The 20,058-nt window shown below is 37.3% G+C and overlaps 1 protein-coding gene across 3 annotated transcripts in view; it reads right to left on the bottom strand.

The window, feature by feature from the left end:
* DCAF1 (DDB1 and CUL4 associated factor 1) overlaps window positions 1-20,058 on the bottom strand; it is a 73,778-nt gene that overhangs the window by 41,980 nt on the left and 11,740 nt on the right. For 2 of the 3 annotated variants that reach the window (XR_011994392.1, XM_072720930.1), the window contains exons 3-8: window positions 17,578-17,654; window positions 15,340-15,413; window positions 12,534-12,647; window positions 5,563-5,700; window positions 3,542-4,054; window positions 3,137-3,238 (exon numbers count right to left, since the gene is read on the bottom strand). Coding sequence is in view for 2 of the 3 variants with exons in the window: in XM_072720930.1 (XP_072577031.1) it covers window positions 3,137-3,238; window positions 3,542-4,054; window positions 5,563-5,700; window positions 12,534-12,647; window positions 15,340-15,413; window positions 17,578-17,654 (1,018 nt within the window). In the remaining variant the exon portion in view is untranslated. The remainder of the gene's footprint in view (window positions 1-3,136; window positions 3,239-3,541; window positions 4,055-5,562; window positions 5,701-12,533; window positions 12,648-15,339; window positions 15,414-17,577; window positions 17,655-20,058) is intronic. The other variant, XM_072720932.1, reaches the window with a different exon arrangement.

The following is a 20,058-nucleotide window of genomic DNA, read 5'->3' as shown; positions in this document are numbered from 1 at the left end:
CCTACTCAGTGGGGAGTCTGCTTCTCTCCTTCTCTCTGCCCCTCTCCCTGCTCTGTCTCTCAAATAAATAAATAAATCTTAAAAAAAAAAAGTTTGTTATCTTTAAAACTTTGTTAACTTCCTGTTCAATAACCACTAGCTTCTCCACTGGACCCGATCTTCGGGGTCAATTTTAAAGGCAGGAAGTATAATGCTAAGCAGCAGGCTACTTGATGACTGAACCTAGGCGAACGTGGACAGCGCCTCAGAAGAACTAGAGCTCCCCCTCCTGTTTCTCCTACCAAGGTGTCTTCTGGGTGGTGACAAGTTGCACAAGTGCAGACAACACAAATTGGCAAGTCCATAATTTGATACAAATCTTGCCAAGGTCAATGGCTAAAAAAGACAGGCATGTATCCTCTTCTGAAGTTCTCTCAACATCCATATTCAAATTAATCCTTATATGTAATTCAAATCCCTTCCCTCTCTAGTCTTTCTGTCTGTTAAACAAATCCATCTCCCAAGAAGTAGCTAAACCACATATGGTTCCCCTCCTACCCTTAGGCCACTGAATGTATAGTCTTTCATATGTCTGCCACTACCATAAAGTGGCAATTTCACTACCAGGATGGGTAGGTGGGAAAACAGAATAAGCAGGCTCACCCTTTACACCAATACAAGGCTTATGTGCTTGCTTCAGCAGCACATATACCAATACAAAGCCTATAACCTAGATCACTAGTGTAAACAGAGATTCTATTTTCAGTCCTTATGATGTGTCTCCATATAAGGACTGGTTCAAATTACTCTTTTAATCCATTTTGTTTCTACTAATTTCAATACCTGTCCCTCCTCCTATACAACTGAGTTTTCCTTTTGAATAAAAAGTACACCTTTCTATATGTGTGTGTGTATATATATATATATATATATATATATATATATATATTTTTTTTTTTTTTTTTTTTTAAATTCATGAGAGAAACAGAGAGAAAGGCAGAGACATAGGCAGGAGAAGCAGGCTCTCTGCAGAGAGCCTGCTGCAGTACTTGATCCCAGGACTCCAGGGTCATGACCTGAGCAAAGGCAGATGTTCACCCACTGAGCCACCCAGGTGCCCCTCTACATTACTTTTTTAAAGATTTTTTTAAATTAATTAATGTATTTATTTTTAATTTATGAGAAAGAGAACGCACACGCGCCCAAGTAGGAGTATGAGCAGAGTGAGAAAGAGTGGCAAGAATCTCAGACTCCACACCAACCACAGAACCAACATAAGGCTCAATTGAACCAACATAAGACTCAATTCTGAGATCACAACCTGGGCCAAAACCAAGAGCCCAGATGCTCAACTAATTGAGCAACCCAGGGGCCCCATCTACATTACTACTTCTCCATAATAAAGATCTCTTTTGTGATTTTTCCCTATTCACCCTTATTTTATTTTCTTTAATCCTTTATATAACTCTGCATGGAAACAGTTTAATAATGACACCCATTTTAACTCCTCATATGTAACCTATAGAAATAATAACTGCCCAAATCCCCTCTTCTGCTATATCCTATTCAGGACAGAATGCTACACTGGAAAGCAACACCTTCGGAGCAGAGAGAACTCTGACCTCCAGCTTCATCTCATTGTTCAAAGGATAATGAATTTACAAACACACACACACACACACACACACACACACACACCCCACATCCACACACAGGAACCTAAGTAACCCCAGTGTATATCTGTCCTCCTCCAAATTTAAAATTTCTGGGATCTGAAAGACAATTTTCCTCATTTCTATTTCATTTAAAATACTGTGGAACAGTCCTTTCCAATATAGTAGTCACTGGCCACGTGCAGCTAATTAAATTAAAATTAAGATAAAAATTCAATGCCTCAGTGGCACTAGCTACATATTAAGTGCCCATACAGCCAGTAGCCACTGTACTGAAAAACAGAGATACAAAAAATTTCCATCATTATTAACACTTCTGTTGGACAGCACAGCTCTGGAATATCAAATATAACGTTGTAGCTTTATTTTTTTTCTTCAAATTGTAACTTTAAAGAGCCAGAGGGCGCATCACTTCTTTTTCAGAGGTGTTTTCTGGAAACATTTTTTAGGTAGAAGAAACCACCTATTCCTTTGTATCCTATACTTTTTTCCACAACACCTGTAATATCTAAAAGAAATCATAGGCTTACATGACTGTCTCTCTTAACCAAATCATAAAGATTTGATCTATTTATCTTAACATTGTAAACATTCACAGAAAAGTACTCTGTTCATCAGTTACCTGCTTGGTAGAACTATATGACAGCCACAATATTATTCATTCAACTTCTCTCTCTCCATACAGATTACCTTTATTATCATAGAAAAGTATGGATTTGGTGGGCTAGACTAACCTGCCTTCCCATATTTAATACCTCTGCAACCTAGGAAATCATTTACTTCTACTGAATTCGGGTGGGCCTCTTATTTCTTTACGTCTTTTCTGATTTGTATTTTGTTCAATCTAAATAATCTAACATCACACAGTATATATAATTACAAATTCAGAAAAAGTGGTGGTGCCTGACAGGGGTAATATTTTAAAAATTAGTAAGACATAAGGTACTACACAGTTTTCCATTCCTATTCAGCAATAATAACTGAGGCCACTCCAAAATCTAGATCCAGTTTCTACATTAATATTCAACCCCCTAGAATTGACCCCTGAATTTCTGTGAAAGCACTTGGTAAGCCTCATGTGTTCTATCTAAATAAGAAATTTTCATTCATTACAATTTTTTCACATCTGGCAATAGAAAGCCCTGAGCAATAAGATCCAGAGATGCCATAGACCAAACACATGGGTAAGATCCATGTCAATAAAATGGTCAGTATCTAATATTTTTAAGAATTTTACCATGAAAAAAAAAATGAAAAAATAAATAAATAAATAAATAAATAAATAAATAAATAAATAAATAAATAAGTAAAAAATAAAAATAAAAAATAAAAAATAAAAAAAAAAGAATTTTACCATGAGTGGGGCACCAGGCTGACTCAGTCAATGGAACATGCAACTCTTGATCTCAGGGCTGTGGGTTCAAGCCCCATATTGAGTTGTAGAGACTGTGTAAAAATAAAATCTAAAAGAAAAAGAATTTTACCTTGAGGGCCTCAAACGTAAGCAGGACATCATTCGTCTGTTTCAGGTCAATATAGAACATCATCAGTTCCCGTGATCCAAGCTGCATGAATATGGGAAGTAACTGAAATGAAGACAAAAATAAATCTTAACACTGGCTTTATTTTCACATATTTTCTATTCTGAGTACAAAAAAATTTTAAAAATGAGATACCTCTCCTCTATTCCTTTATGAACATACAAACACACTTTTATCAAAGAGACCTGCATCAGAAGGGACCTAAGACTTTACCAGTAGCATTAGACTTCACCAGTTTAGGGCAAAGCCTTTTTGCATTAGAGTAAAAACATATCAAAGTATAAAATGCTACCATAAATTATCTCAGAAATAAGCACAATAGTCCCAAAGCATAAACAGTAACCTTACCTCCTGATATTCTCCTAGGGGGGTTAAATATTGGAGAATAAGACGCTGCTCAATAGCAGGAGTCATAGGATAAAGGGTATAATTGGTGCCAATCACCCAAGGTGACATTTCTGACCAGCTGCTATTAGACAGCTCAACAAACATGCGATCTGGATCAGAGGTTGAGAAACCCAACTTCTGCTTGGCTTTCCTAAAACTCTCTCTGTCACCCTGTTTTGCTGCCTTGTTTTTTCTCAATCCTCCTTCCTCAGGTTTGGCTGCTGAGTTCACTCTACTACTGGTCTTGTGGCCTGAATCAAGATGAAAAGAGATCTCCATGTCCCCAGAAGCTTCCTCTTGTTCGCCATCCACTACATCTACAGCCATGTCACCATAGTCCATATCCACAGCTTCTTCATCCAGAGGCAAAAGAGGTTCAGAGGAGAGCTTTCGTGGGCTGGGACGCTTGTTTTCTTGCCGTAAAGCCACTTCCTGAAGCTGCAGCTCCCTCAGTCTTCGAAGTACTATTGCCACCTATCAACAGATATTGGAGTAAAAAGCTTTATTTCTCCTGCATCTTAATTTAAAGGATTCTTAATAAATATTCTTATTTCCATTTAAGGAAAACTAAATCTTCAAGGAGTCATCTTAATATCTGGAAATGGTAAAGACTTAATAAATAAATATCTTGACTTTATTTCTATAGTTTGATAAAATAAGCAATAGCTAAAAGTCTCATTCCTCATAAAATGTCCCAGAAAACCTAAACCACATTTACATATCACACATCCTTCACAATTGATCTACCTAGATCAAGCTGGGCTGGACCATCACACCTAATGAGGCAGACACCAGACATATTCATGATTTTTAAAAAGTATCTTTGAAAATAAAACATGAAGGTTTTCTCAAACTTGTACCTGTTATAAATTGTATTGTTAGATACTGCCATCTACATAATTACATGATCTAGTTTTCAAGTTTACTGCTTTTTCACTTTTTCTTTTAAGTACTTATTTTTTGGGACATCTGAGTGGCTCAGCAGTTGAGCGTCTGCCTTCAGCTCAGGGCATGATCCGAGGATCTGGGATTGAGTCCCACATCGGGCTCTGTGTGGGGACCCTGCTTCTCCCTCTGCCTATGTCTCTGCCTCTCTCTCTCTCTCTCTCTGTGTGTCTCTCATGAATAAACAAATAAATCTAAAAAAAAAAAAAGTACTTATTTTTTTAAGCCAACCCTAAAATGTAGTAGTATGCTTAGTTTTTAAAAAAAACAGGGGCGCCTGAGTGGCTCAGTGGGTGAGCATCTGCCTTTGGCTCAAGTTGTGAACCCTGGGTCCTGGGATTGAGCCCTGCATCAGACTCCCTGACTGCTTCTCCATCTGCCTATGTCTCTGCCTCTCTTTCTGTGTCTCTTATGAATAAATACGTAGATCTTTAAAAAAAGTTATCTGCAAAAAATGGATGAATAGAAAGAAAGGTGGGTGGATGGGTATACAATAAGTATTCTAAAACATTCACAAATAATTTAAGTGGATGTATATAGCTACTATCTGTAAATTCTATTTTGCTATATGCTTAAAAATTTTCATAATGCAAATGTTGGGAAAAGAAAGGGGATGGTACTATTCTTTACCTAGTACAAACTATCATGATCCTTGACAAAATGGAAAATGTCTATTTCAAGTTAAAAAAAAAAGTAAAATCAGGGACGCCTGGGTAGTTTGGTGGTTGAGCATCTGCCTTTGGCTTGGTTTGTGATCCCAGGGTCCTGGGATCGAGTCCCACATCGGGCTTACTGCAGGGAGTCTGCTTCTCCCTCTGCCTACATCTCTGCCTCTCTGTCTCTCTCATAAACAAATAAAATCTTTTTTAAAAAAAGTAAAATCAAAACGTGAAAAATAATCTTCCAATGTCGAAATTATAGCTATACTCCAATACAAAGTAATGAATAAGATCTACCTATTTGAGTTCAGGTAGCAAGAAAAAACTTGTGAATATGCTCCAATCTTATACAGAAAGAAATTCCAACATAATCCTTACCAGCTGTGAATTCTCATCCCTGTAATTGGCAGCAATATCTTGATTCTCCATAGCACCTCCTAACAATCCAGTAGAATACGTCCTCAATGGCTGATCAGCCTCTCGGGCCCATTTGAAAAGATTCTCAACGATTCCTTCCTATATAGTAAAGAAAATGAAATAGTACAATTCAGCAAAGATCATTTTCATAAAGATATAAGCAAAGATTTCAGTCTTGTGAAAAAAAAGTTAATAAAATACTTCAATGTTGCTTAAAGATTAAAAAGCACAAGTAAACTAAGTTTCCAAATGGTTTAGTTAAAATAGCTATCCATTAGGGCAGTTGGTTAAGTGTCTGCCTTCAGCTCAGGTCATGATCTCAGAGTCCTGGGATTCAGAGCCCCACATCGACTCCCTGCTCAGCAGGGAGTCTGTTTCTCTCTCTCTCTCTGTCCTTCTCCCTGGCTCTTGCTCTCTCAAATAAATAAATAAAATCTTAAAAAAAAAAAAAAATAGCTGAGCATCTGTGAAATAGATTCCTACTTAGCCATTAAAATTCAAGCTAAAGGTCAATAACCACATAATATAGTCCTACATTAAATGTTTAAGACCCAAAATGTTCAATAATCAAGTACGGAGCACTAAAAATTCTATGTCCTCCTTTGAAATTCACAATGCACAATTAACAATATTAATGAGAAGTCATCCATCAAAGAAGTACTTAACTCCACATATCCCAAACTTATTATGAAATAATACATGCAAACATATATAATCCAAAGAAAATGAAAATCACCCATGATCTACCACTGAGATTAATAAAAACCTTCCCTATGTCCCTCTTTGTGCCACTCCTATGCTCTCTCCCCAAAGGGTATCTACAGTTACGGAATTTTAACAATTTTCCTATTAAACTTTTGTTAAATGTTTCATGCTTTGAATTATATAAACCCCATGGTACTGTATTTTTCTTCAACTTATTACTCAACATGTTTTTTACATTCACCTATAGTTACATGAAGCTGTCACCCACAGCATTCAACATAAGATAGGCTTTGGACATAACTACTTATTAATTTCTCGGGGCACCTGGGTGGCTTAGCAGTTAAGCATCTGCCTTCACTCAGGTCAGGATCCTGACATCCTAGAGTCGAGTTCTGCATCAGGCTCCCTGTATGGAGCCTGCTTCTCTCTCCCTGTGTTTCTCATGAATAAATAAATTCAAAAAAAAAAAAAAAATCTTTAGGGATGCCTGGGTGGCTCAGCAGTTGGGCATCTGCCTTCATTCGGGTCATGATCTTGGGGTCCAGGACTGAGTCCCGCATCAGGCTCCCTGCGAGGAGCCTGCCTCTGCCTATGTCTCTGCCTCTCTCTCTCAGTCTGTGTCTCTCATGAATAAATAAATAAATATTTTTAAAAAACTTATTAATATCTCGTATCAACCCTGTATGTTTGGGTAAGTACCTGCAGAAGAGAAAACTGAGTCACAATAAGGTTAAGAAATATGAGTGGCAGAAGGGTGTCTAATCCCAAGTAGCGACCTCCAGATGTTCTTCACCTCCATATTTTGCTGCTATTTTGTTAGTTTAAGCAACTACAACTATTTTTGTGCAAGCATATCCCTAGGATGAAATCTAAGATCAGAACTGCTAAATCACAGGATATGTATGCGCTCAACTTTACTGAAGGATGCCAAGTTATCTTCCAATGTGACTGCAACAATTCTTATTTCCAACAACAGTTGTCAAAACTTGGCCACTGTCACACTTTTTATTTTCTGCAGTCTGGTGGGTATAAAAACAATATTTCAGAAGGGGAAGTGGGGGGGGGGCGGTTCGGGTAACTGAGTGACAGGCACTGAGGAGGGCACTTGATGGGATGAGCACTGGGCATTATATGCTGGCAAATCAAACTTCAATAAAAACAATAAAACAAATGGAAAAAAAAACAGTATTGCAGGGACATCTGGGTGACTCAGTCCGTTAAGTGTCTGACTCTTGATTTCGGCTCAGGTCAACAATCTCAGGGTCATGAGATCAAGCTTCGTGTTGGGCTCCATGCTAAGGTGTGGAGCAAGCCTGCTTAAGATTCTCTCTCTTGCCCTCTGTCCCTCCCCCTTCTCGACCCTCACATGCTCTCTCTTAAAGAAAAAAAAAGGCGGGCACCCCAGGTGGCTCAGCGGTTTAACGCCACCCTCAACCCAGGGCGTGATCCTGGAGACCCAGGATCGAGTCCCGCAACGGGGTCCCTGCTTGGAGCCTGCTTCTCCCTCTGCCTGTGTCTCTGCCTGTCTCTCTCTCTGTGTCTCTCATGAGTGAATAAATAAAATCTTAAAAAAAAAAAAAAAGAAAGAAAAAAAGGCATTGCATTTAATTTTAATTTCCTCATTTATTAATAAGGTTAGGCACAGTTCATGCCTACTGACCATTCAGGCTTCTACTTCTATGAAATACACATCTTTTAAAGGTGTTTTATGATAAAAACAAGTTCTTAATTTTTATGTAATCAGACTTAACAATATTTTCTTTTAAATTTTGTATATTTTGTGTATCTTAAACCTTTCCTTAGAGTCATGGAGTCATTATCCCACATATTTCTATATACTTTAACCTCTTTTCAAAAAATTAACACTCTGAAAAATACATTTTGAAAATTTTTGTTTTAAAACATTTGACATGGGGATCCCTGGGTGGCGCAGCGGTTTGGCACCTGCCTTTGGCCCAGGGCGCGATCCTGGAGACCCGGGATCGAATCCCACATCGGGCTCCGGGTGCATGGAGCCTGCTTCTCTCTGCCTGTGTCTCTGCCTCTCTCTCTCTCTCTCTCTCTCTCTCTCTCTGTGACTATCATAAATAAATAAAAATTTTTAAAAAATTTTTTTAAATAAATAAATAAAATAAAACATTTGACATGAGGTGAGCTTGGGTGGCTCAGTGGTTGAGCGTCTGCCTTAAGCTCAGGGCATGATCCCAGGTGTGGGATCAAGTCCCATATCAGGCTCCCTGTGAGAAGCCTGCTTCTTCCTCTGCCTATGTCTCGGTCTTTCTCTATCTCTTATGAATAAACAAAATCTTTAAAAAAAAAAAAACATTTGACATGAAAACATATTTACTATTTTAAGTGCCTTTTATTTCCCCTCTTTCCAAACAGTGTAAGAACTTTAAAATACTAACTCCAATGAGCTCCTTCTATCTACATTTTACTCAGAATTTTTGTTCCCTCTTTGTTTATTTGGTCAATACTTCTAGGTTTACAAAGGTACTCTGAAGACATTTTCTACTAGTACCTGGCCTCTACTATTACCTTTGCTGCTGTGGCAAAGTTCACTCTGTTTGATTTTTTGCAGGAATCTTTTTTACTCTGGTTGCTTTTAAGATCGCATCTGTCTTTGGTATTTCTTTATTGGGCTTCCTGAATCTTGAGTGGTCACATCTTCCATTAATTTGTAAAATCCTAGCCTCATCTCCCTGAATATTACCTTTCCCTTTTCTTTCTATTCTCTTCTCCTAAAAATTCCTTTTAGATACACTTGGAACTTTCTAATTCTAGTCTCTATAAATCAACTTCTTGCCTATTTTTTAGCTCTCATTTCTAGGGGCTTTATTATTGGTTATCCTATCAGATCTTCCAGTTTATTAATTCTATCTTTAGCTGAGTCTAAACTTAACTCTAATTCATCTACTAAATTCTTAAATTCAGTAACTGTTACTTTTTATATCCAGTAGTTCTCTGGTTCCTTTCCCAAATGGCCATTTGTCTCCCACAGTCTTGGACTTTTCTTGAGAGTTGTAATTCTTTTACATTCAATAATTTTGAACCATTTAAACCATTCTTAAGGGTACAATTCAGTGGGATTAAGTACATTCACCATGTTGCGTAACCATCACCACTATATTTCCAGAACTTATTATCCCAACAGAAAACTCTATGCCCCACTTTCAATAATGGATAGAACAACCAAACAGAAGATCAGTAAGGAAACAGAGTTGAACACCATAAATCAATTAGACCTAATAGACTTATTGAGAATACCCCCATGCAACAAGACCAGAATATACATTCTTCCTAAGTACATGTGGAACAGTTTCCAGGATAGATCATGTTAGGCAACACCATTGGTAATAAATTTTAAAAGTTCTTTTTTTTTTTTTTAAAGATTTTATTTATTTATTCATGAGAGACACAGAGAGAGAGACAGAGACATAGGCAGAGGGAGAAGCAGGTTCCATGCAGGGAGGCTGATGTGGGACTCAATTCCAGGACTCTAAAATCATGACCTGGGCCAAAGGGAGGCGCTAAACCCTGAGCCATCCAGGTGTCCCAAAAATAAATGCTTATAAAGAATTTTCTCCAAGGATGCCTGGGTAGCTCAGAGGTTGAGTGTCTGCCTTTGGCTTAGGGCGTGATCCCAGAATCCAGATTGAGTCCCACACTGGGATTCCCACAGAGAGCCTGCTTCTCCCTCTGCCTGTGTCTCTGCCTCTATGTCTCTCATGAATAAATAAATCTTAAAAAAAAAAAAAAAAAAAAGAATTTTCTCCAATCACAATGGAATGAAGTGAAAAATCAATAACTGGGATGCCTGGTTGGTTCAGAGGTTGAGCATCTGCCTTTGGCTTAGGGCGTGATCCCAGAGTCCCAGGATTGAGTCCCACATTGGGCTCCCCATGGGAAGCCTGCTTCTCCCTCTGCCTATGTCTCTGCCTCTCTCTGTATGTCTCTCATGAATAAATAAAAAAAAAAAAAAACCAAGATAAAAATTAAAGATATTTTCAGTATCTCAAAGTACAAATTAGCAACTTTATAAAATGGTGGCTAGAAGTAGTAGAATCAATTTAGTGACTTGCAACCACCTCTAAAAAGGAAACAAAACATGAATGCACTACACAAAGAGTAAACAATGTTCAAAAAACTTTTCATACATACAATGTATGTAATGGGTTGCATGTAAAAACATTATGTTTCACAAAGTGTGAGAAACACTGCCCTAAGCAATGCATTTTAACCACAGCTCTGTGAAACACCAGTAGCCAATCTGTCCAAAAATAATGATTTCCAACTCATTAACAAACTATAATTAAATGTTTTTTTAAAGAAATAAAATATTGATTCATATCAAAAAATATGCACAGGATACTTCTGAAAGATAAAGATCATGTAATCCAACAGTAAGGTCTCATAATATCCAAGAAGTTTGTAATCTGTGGGACGCCTGGGTGGCTCAGCAATTGAGCATCTGCTTCCAGCTCAGGGCATGATCCCGTGATCCCAGGATCAAGTCCCACATCAGGCTCCTTGCAGGGAGCCTGCTTCTCCCTCTGCTGTATCTCTACCTCTCTCTCTCTCATGAATAAATAAATAAAATCTTAAAAAAAAAAAAAAGTCTTTAATCTGCGTTTCTAGGACACTGGATTCAAGGTTATGTTATTTCTTATGATTTTCCTTAATAATTCACTTCTCCCAAAAGAAATTATTCATAAACAAAACTGTTGGGGTACCTGGGTGGCTCATTCATTTGGGCAGCTAACTCTTGATTTCAGCACAGGTCACGATCTCAGGGTAGTGAGATCAGGCCCTACATCAGGCTCCACACACTGGGCATGGAGCCTGCTTGGGTTTCTCTCTCTCCCTCCTCTCCCCACTTCCCCTCTAAAAAAAAAAGAAAGAAAGAAAAGAAAAAGAAACAAAAGTGTTCTCCAACTGCAGAAAGCTTTATTATTCAAAATATCCCTTAGTGTTTCTGACATCCAAAGGGTATGTACTTCATTCTAAATATACAATGATGAAACTATAAAGGAACCAGAGATGGTTTTCCTACAATGACAACCAGGAAACTTTCCCAAAGCACAGTAAAATCATCTGAAATCTACAAACCTTGCATATGTAAATACATTGCTATAAATGCTTCACTTGTCATTCTGTTTTCAAAAGAATTCATATTAAAATATTTCTGACAAGCATATAGATATTTTTTAGTCTCCCACAATAGTAAACTAATTGGGATTTTTAAATCTAGTCTGTATACAATTGTAGCATTAATTGCAACATTATTCTTGAAAAGCCTTTATGTTATACAATTCTATAATAAAATTTTCTTAAAAGTTAAGTGAAAATCTATTTCCATTTGGTTTATACATTTAGGGCAGCCCAAGTGGCTCAGCGGTTTAGTGCCACCTTCAGCCCAGGGCCTGATCCTGGAGACCCAAGATCAAGTCCCACATTAAGCTCCCTGCATGGAGCCTGCTTCTCCCTCTGCCTGTGTCTCTGCCACACTCTCTCTCATTAATAAATAAATAAAATCTTAAAAAAAGAATGGTTTATACATTTAACTACACTAAGGCTTACAGACTGTTTCAGAAGATTAAATTTTAATGCCTTTGAAAAAAAAAGAAAGCCATGTGCAAATTCTTAATGCGGAAAACAAAAATATCTACATTACTTATAAAAGCAGAGTAATTTTTTAATGTTTAAAGTATACACACACAGTCATTATCAAATTATCATTTTCTGGTCTTCCTAGTACTTATCCTTATTTGAAATTATCAGTTTATTTGTGTCTGCCTTCCCAGACACATTATGTCAATGTAAGCTCCCATCTTGCTGACAAAATATTACCAACCCCTAGGATAAAACACAGAACAAAATATGTCTTCAAATATTAAGAAATTGTAAATACCACCCAAAAGAAAAAAATAAATACCAAGAAGAAGAGAATGAGCCTCCTCAAAGTAGAAAGTCCTTCCTCACTAAGACAACTCATTAAGAATTAGAGTTTGAATGAGATCATAAAAACATATGACCTTAAGATTTTAAGAAATACTATAGCACCTAAGCAGCATGAAAACAGTTATTCTTAGATTTTTTCTTATTGCTTGATTTCTTACATTTCTACATTATTGTTATATAAATCTATAATATTTTAACAAAGACAAATCAAACAGATCAACATTCAACTTAAAAATAAAATGATGACTTTTCTTTTTAGTAAATACCTTTTCTTGAAAGACAACAGCAGTTTCCAGCCCTGGCATGATGTCCAGTAGGAGTCTGCAAGCTGCAGTGTTTAAAGGGGGCTCACGGCTTGTCATCACATAAGCATTCACCAGCTATAAAAAAAGGAGGAATAATTTTCATCTGAAATTCAACCCAATCATATTAATAAATTCTAATAAAGGGCAGCCCTGGTGGCCCAGCGGTTTAGCACCGCCTTCAGCCCAGGGTGTGATCCTGGAGACCCGGGATCGAGTCCCGCGTCGGGCTCCCTGCATGGAGCCTGCTTCTCCCTCTGCCTGTGTCTCTGCCTCTCTCTCTCTTTGTGTCTGTCATGAATAAATAAATAAAATCTTTAAAAATAAACAAATAAATAAATAAATAAAATAAGTAAATAAATTCTAATAAATCCTTAATATATTCCCATCACTTGCCTCAAGGATATTAAGAACTAACGATTTCTCGTTACACCTTTATTTATTATAAACAGTTACAATCCTGCTGAGCCATGATGGAGTCATATATTATTTCTTCTGCAGCTTTAAAATCAAATCCCCCTACAAAACAACCTATCAACAACCACAGAATTAAAGCTCAAAGAGTATCATTTTTTTAACCCCCTACTCCTTTTCAGAAGGATAAAGTAGGGCAAGATAACCCCCTGCCCATTCCTGACAATGGTGAGTAAAAAACTTGAACTTTGTACTTACACCATACATACATTTAATATTACACATAAATTCTAATTATATATATAAATGTATTAATGAAACTTTCTTCTTGGCACTCAAATATTACTCAGTCTCTACTACTAAGAGGCACTGTGTTCTGTGCTGGGTATACAACAGTGAATAAGATGCAGTCCCACCATCAAAGGGCTCATAATCCAAAAGAGGTGACAGAAAAACAAATATCATTGAATACAGAATGCTATAGAAGCCTGTAGGAGGCCACGCAACCCCTGCAGAGGAATCAAAGAAGACTTTAAAGGAGAAGGGATTCTAAGGCAGACTGTAAAGGAAAAGTAGGAATAGCTAAGGAGTAGGGAGGAGAGGAGAGCCAAAAGGTGACAATTTAAAATTAAGAGAACAAAAAGGCCAGAGAGAAATTGGGTTTGTATTTCAAACTAAGGAACTTAAAATTTATCTTTAGGGCAATGGGAAACCACTAATGGATTGTAAGCAAAATGGTGCCATCACTTTTTGCATTTTAGAAAAATTTCTGGGCTATAAAGTGAATAGGTTGAAGAACAGACAAGATGATAATCAGTTAAGAGGCTATTGTAATAGCCAGGTAATGGTAGTGGTTAAACTAAAGTCTGGCAACAAGGGCAGAAAGAAGTGGAGGAATTTGTGAAGGTTAATAGAATGGGAATGGTAAGACCTGTAAGTTCACTGAATAAGAGAGCTTGGAAAAATAAAGGATAGCTTCTAGCTGGCTACACAAGGACACCATCACTGAGCTAGAAAACAAGAGAAACAGACTGTTGAGCAACAATTAGACATGTGGAATTCAAGGTGCCTGTGGAGAATATCCAGGTGGGAATATTTAGAAGGCTGCTGGAAATAACCTGAGGTACAGAAGAGACACTGATAACTGAGAAATAAATTTAGGAGCTAATACAATACAGACAATAATAATAGCTAATCTTACTGAGTCCTCATGTACCTCATGTACCTCATGTACCAGGTTCTGCGTTAAGAACTTTTGTGGGACACCTGGGTGGCTCAACGGTTGAGCATCTGCCTTCAGCTCAGGGCGTGATCTTGGAGTCCCTGGATCGAGTCCCCACATCGGGCTTCCTGCATGGAGCCTGCTTCTCCCTCTGCCTATGTCTCTGCCTTTCTCTCTGTGTCTCTCATGAATAAATTAAATCTTTAAAAAAAAAAAAAAAGAACTTTTCATGATTAATTTCATTAAAGACTACAAAAACATTTTTAAGGTAAGATCATCCCTATTTTATAGATTAGGAAAATAAAGCTTGGGATGCCCGGGTGGCTCAGTGGTTGAACATCTTCCTTTGGCTCAGTGCGTGACCCTGGAGTCTCGGGATCAAGTCCCACATCAGGCTTCCTGCATGGAGCCTGCTTCTCCCTCTGCCTGTGTCTCTGCCTCTCTCTCTCTGTCTCGAATAAATAAATAAATCTTTTTTAAAAAAAGGAAAATAAAGCTTGGAGAAAATGAAGGTTGTTAGAAGCTTAAGTTGCCCCAAGATCAAACTGTCAGTGAACAGTAGAACTGCATTTAAATCCAAAACACGGACCCCAAAACCCATGCTCTCAAACATCATGCAATTCGGCCTCCCAAAACAAACCTAATAGCTACAACTTACTGAACCATTACTAGGTCTCAGGAGCTGTGAACACTAGAAATAGATATATTTACTTCTCAACAGCTGACTTAGTATCTTTCTCTCCCTCCACATGCCCAATGCACACACCACAGTCTCCGTGCAGAATCATGCCTCATATATTACTTTTAGTTTTCTATTCAGAAACCCAAGAAAATGTCTATATTCCCAAACTCAAAATCATCTTGCCCAAGGATGAGCAGACGCCTTGTGAGTCCTTGATGATATTCAACTGAACAAGGTATACACCACAAGAAAACACCTTGGCCACAACCAAGACTTTGGTAAGAAAGAAATCCATGATGCTTATCTCGTTGAACCAATACCAAACAAAAAAATCTACACACTCTATTCCCAATTTTGTCAAGACTTTAGGAGAAAGCAAACTATTCACAAATAATAAAGTGTATAGAATCTGCTGATGAAAATCTCTCGAGAAAAGTAAAAAGCAAACCTACTGCATTCATGAAATCATCATTCTTGAAGAGTATTCTCAGCAAGTGGCCCAGCATACACTCTGGATCAGCCCGACCTACCAAAAGAAGAGGGGAGGAACAAACAAAGGAATGAGTAAGTCATCCCAGTCAAGTAAATTAAACCTCTGGAAAGGCACCTAGGTTGTTACAAGTACTATTAAAATGCTGCCAAAATAAATGGAAACAAAGAAAAGATTCTCTTGATGAATTAGATTTCATAAGAAACATACTCTAAAATTAAAAGTGCTAATATAAAAACTCGAAACACTGCTCTCTAACTTTCCCAACTCCCAGCATATCTCCCAGCAATGCTAAATTAAATAATTGTGCAATAGACCCAGACCAGCATTACTAAGAGTGTACAAGGTCTAAAAAAGAATCATAAAGGAGATTTAAGAGAAAGAAAACCCTGATATCCCAGCCAGATTAAGGTAGGAAGCACAACTTATTGTGATGGGTGGCCTGGAGGAGATAAGACTCCAAGTCCAATCTTTCAACTATAATGCCAACAATAGCAGAGATGCATCTTCAAACCTGTAATGATACCCCAGGTTGTGGGGGCAGGGTACAGGAGGGGAATCCCACTTAGCAATCACCAACTCTAAAGATATGGTAACTTTGGCCACCTTAACTTTCTGAGTTCCTGGGGAAAGAAAGGCCAGGAACCTAGGATCTACTCAATACACAGCCTAAAGGTAAAAGAATTATTTAATGATTGAGGGAATTATTGGTTTTTAAAACAGATACCATCTATTTTAATTTTCCTTTAAGATCATTAGAGTGGCAAATTTAGTCAAAGGATACAATTTAGGATGAAGAAAAGAGGTGAGCTACTGATTCAAAGTTTCTACCAAGCTATAGTTAGTATTCCAAAGTAAATCACAAAAAGAAAAGTTACAGAATGGTATCATAAAAACTAGATGAGGACCTCAGATTACCTAACTTTATTTTTTTACAAATGATGAAAATGACACCCTCATTTTTATTAATAGTAATTATGCCTAATGACAACTATTGCTTAACGTAAGAGGTAGGGAGGAAAAAAAAGTCTTTAAATTTACTACTAAAAAAAGGGTATCATTCTGTCTCTTCCTTCTTCCTCATTACCATTTCATCCCTTCCAAGGTCACTAAACATGATCATCTCTCTTTTAATTCTTCATAACCCCAAATGTTAACTTAATTTCTTATTCACATTCACATTCGTACTTCTTCATGCTTTGATTGCCTTACTGAAGAATTAAATAGGTGAGTAATCCTCTAAAGTCACAAGTAGGGATGCCTAGGACAAGTGCAACAAGTATTACATAAATAACTGGATACTCAATCTGAAATGCCTAACTTACTTATATTTGAGAACAAAAATCTAGGAAATAGAAATTAACCTATACCATTCAGGTAGGCATACAACGCCCTTTTTTTAATTAGTCTCACTCATTCTCATATCTCTCCACATACAATCTCTTTTTCCAACAGAAGACTGCTTCTGACTTTACACAGAGAAAGTTGATATGCAGCATGGGCTCATATGATTTAAGCTTTACCCACTAGTACTCTACCTTAGAGAAAACATAAAATGGTAAAGTCTCCAGTCTCATATAGCTCTATATCATACCTAATTCCATGCCAAAGCAGACTGGATTGTCATGGTTCTAATCAGCCCAAAATAAAACCAAATTAACATGAGATGCCATACTTTAGCTGCTGAGATACTAAAGCAGACATCAAGAAACATGTTTATTATTCAAGGTTCCAAGTATCAATTTTATAACCAAAAACAAGGCACTGAATGTATTTTCAACTACATTTCCTCATTAGTTAAGGCATAATTATCCCTTTTTCTGCTTCAAAGAATCCAAGTACATAACTGTTTCAAACTGTTGTTTGAAAGATGAAGGCACAGAGGATAACCTCTTTGGGGCTAAAAGTCAAGAACAGAGAACATTATTCTCTTTTTAAGTAACATTCCAATGGAGTCAGTAAGCTATAAAACATAATTTAGTTCCCTGAAGTTGGTTATCTTCTATTCGATAAATATTACAAATATTTCAATTTTCCAGGAATTTATTTTTCCTCACTACCTCCACCTTGAGCAATATTTTAACAATTAGATGATCTTACAACTTATCATGAAAGATGCTATTTCAATGTAAATTTTCCTATTAAGCTATTTTCTTTTTTAAGAAAATTAGAGCCAGGCTTAAGAGAACACAGGTCTCACCAGGATGTCGGTCATCAAATGGGTCTGGATCCCCCTTACGATATTCTTCAGTTTCTTTTTCAATCAATTCAGACATCCTAGCACAAAGGGAAGACAGGGTCAACTCTAAACAAGTATACAAAAAATGTACCACCACCTACAATAGTCAATTCAACAATGAAGGTGTAAAATAAAAGCAAAAAGTTAGCAAAAAGTATTTTCTTGATGAACAGAGATCTAAGCAATCATCTCATAAAACAATTTCCACTCCCAAACTCCTTATCTCCGCTTTCCTGTCTCAAAAAATAGCACTACCATCTCCTCAGAAGCCTAAGTCATCATTAAAACCTTCCTTTTCTCCTCATCCCCCACAACAATTCCTGTTAGCCCTACCTACCATTTCCTGATTTCAATCATTTCTTTCAATCTTGACCATTCCTATCCTTGCCCAGAACACCATCAACTGCCTGAACTACTTGCAACAGTCTTTTCCCCAACTTCTTGCTTTAGTGCTTGACACAATTCATTCTCCATCTCCCAACAACTTACCACAATAACTCCAATTATACCCAAGTACTACCATGGCTTACACTAATCTAGCCTCTATTGCATCTCTGACTTCTACTATCCACTCTCCCTTCATAAGCTTCAGTCATATGGCCTTCTTTGCTCTTCAAAGAGTCCAAGTTCATAACTGTTTCACGGCCAAAGTCCTATTACTTCAGTCTGTAACATTCCTCACCCCCCCCTAAGCTCCCACCCCTATCCCAGGCAACCAATTATCTGCTTTTTCTCACCACAGATTAGTTTTGCCTGTTCTAGAATGTCATACAAATGAAATGACATATACCCTTTTCATAACTGGCCTCTTGAGTTCAGCATATTTTGAAGGATCCATGTTATTTTTTGCATGTATGAATCATCTTTTTTTTTTATTCATGCATTCTTTCTTTTTGAAACAAGAAAAATCACATTTTGAATACCCTAAGCAAGAATGACATTTTAACCTATCATGACAGTCAAATACAAGGCTATCACACTCTCCAACATATATCATGCTCTGTCCTAACTCAAACTCTCCTATATGTATTATGTCCACAAAACCATACTTCCTAGTCTTAAAAGGTTAGCTCCCTGGAAAAACTTGTGCCCACTCTGGCATATTTTTCCCCATTAAGGCTCAAAAATATTTCTATTTTTCTACTCTCCCCTTCAAACTGTGAAAATTCACTTTGCCACAAAGGGCTACCACACAAAATATGTTTAGAATTACACAATATAAGATCTATCAGTATCTTCCGTTGAAACTAACAATATAACACAATGGAAGTTAAAAACATGGATTCTGGGGCCAGCCGGCCAGGGTTCAAACCATACCTCTTCCACTGTGTGACTCTGGTCAAGTTATTTAACCTTTCTATGCTTCATCTATAAAATAAAGGTCCCTATCTTATAGAGGTTCCTTGATGTTTAAGGTAACGTATGTTCTCTGCTTAAAACAAAACCTGACACGTGAAAGCTAGTTAAGTGTTATTGTAATGAATACTGAGAATCAAAAACAAACAGAAAAGTAATTTAAGGTAGATTTGACTAGGACAGGACAGGAAGGAGCCTTGTGGACACAGTACTCAAGTTCTTTAACTTGATATAGGTGATAGTTTTACAAGTAGAGAATCCATCAAGCAGAGTACTATACACTATATATCTCAGTAATATAAAAAAACAAATCACAGAACCTGGGTAGTACTCACATAGCTTGGTCCAATGCTAGTCCCTTTTCACAGAATCAAGTCAAAGGCTTGATTATAATAAACAAAACAACAATACAAATAATAAATAAAAAGTCAAAGGTAGGGGCATCCCGGGTGGCTCAGTGGTTTAGCACTGCCTTCGGCCCGGGGTATGATCCTGGAGACCCGGGATTGGGTCCCACATCAGGCTCCCTGCATGGAGCCTACTTCTGCCTGTGTCTGTGCCTCTCTCTCTCTCTCTCTCTCATGAATAAATAAATAAAATCTTTAAAAAAAAAAAAAGTCAAAGTTATAAGCCACACATTTTTCTTAGGAAAACTGACCAAAAATCATGAAAGCTGTGGCCAATAAAATAGGCAAGCCTGAAATTCATTGTTTTTCTAATGAAAAACCTACAGCCAGCTAAGCTGGGGGATAAGGGGGAGACCACAGACATGTGAAAGAACTTCAGGAAATATTCAATGAACTAATACACTCACAATTTGGATAATGGGAATTGCCCCTTTCTAAAATAAACTATACTTTTAATTCATCCTATTATCTCTCACACTTGCTGATCCTTTAAAGATCTTGCTCCATGTAACTTTATTTTCCATTTCTACCTTATATTCACCTTCCACTCTGGTGAGGCCCATTTCCTCACTGTCACAAAAACATGTCCCGGTTCCTTCTCCTCTCAATTAGGGAGTCACATTTTTCACTTTTCCTAGAAAAGTCTGATTCTCTGCTTTTCATCAAGCTATATTCTACC

This window comes from Vulpes vulpes, chromosome 9, assembly GCF_048418805.1.
Source record: "Vulpes vulpes isolate BD-2025 chromosome 9, VulVul3, whole genome shotgun sequence".
Classification (NCBI taxonomy): domain Eukaryota; kingdom Metazoa; phylum Chordata; class Mammalia; order Carnivora; family Canidae; genus Vulpes; species Vulpes vulpes.
Note: the sequence above shows the minus strand (reverse complement) of the source record. Positions and strands in the feature narration are given on the sequence as shown.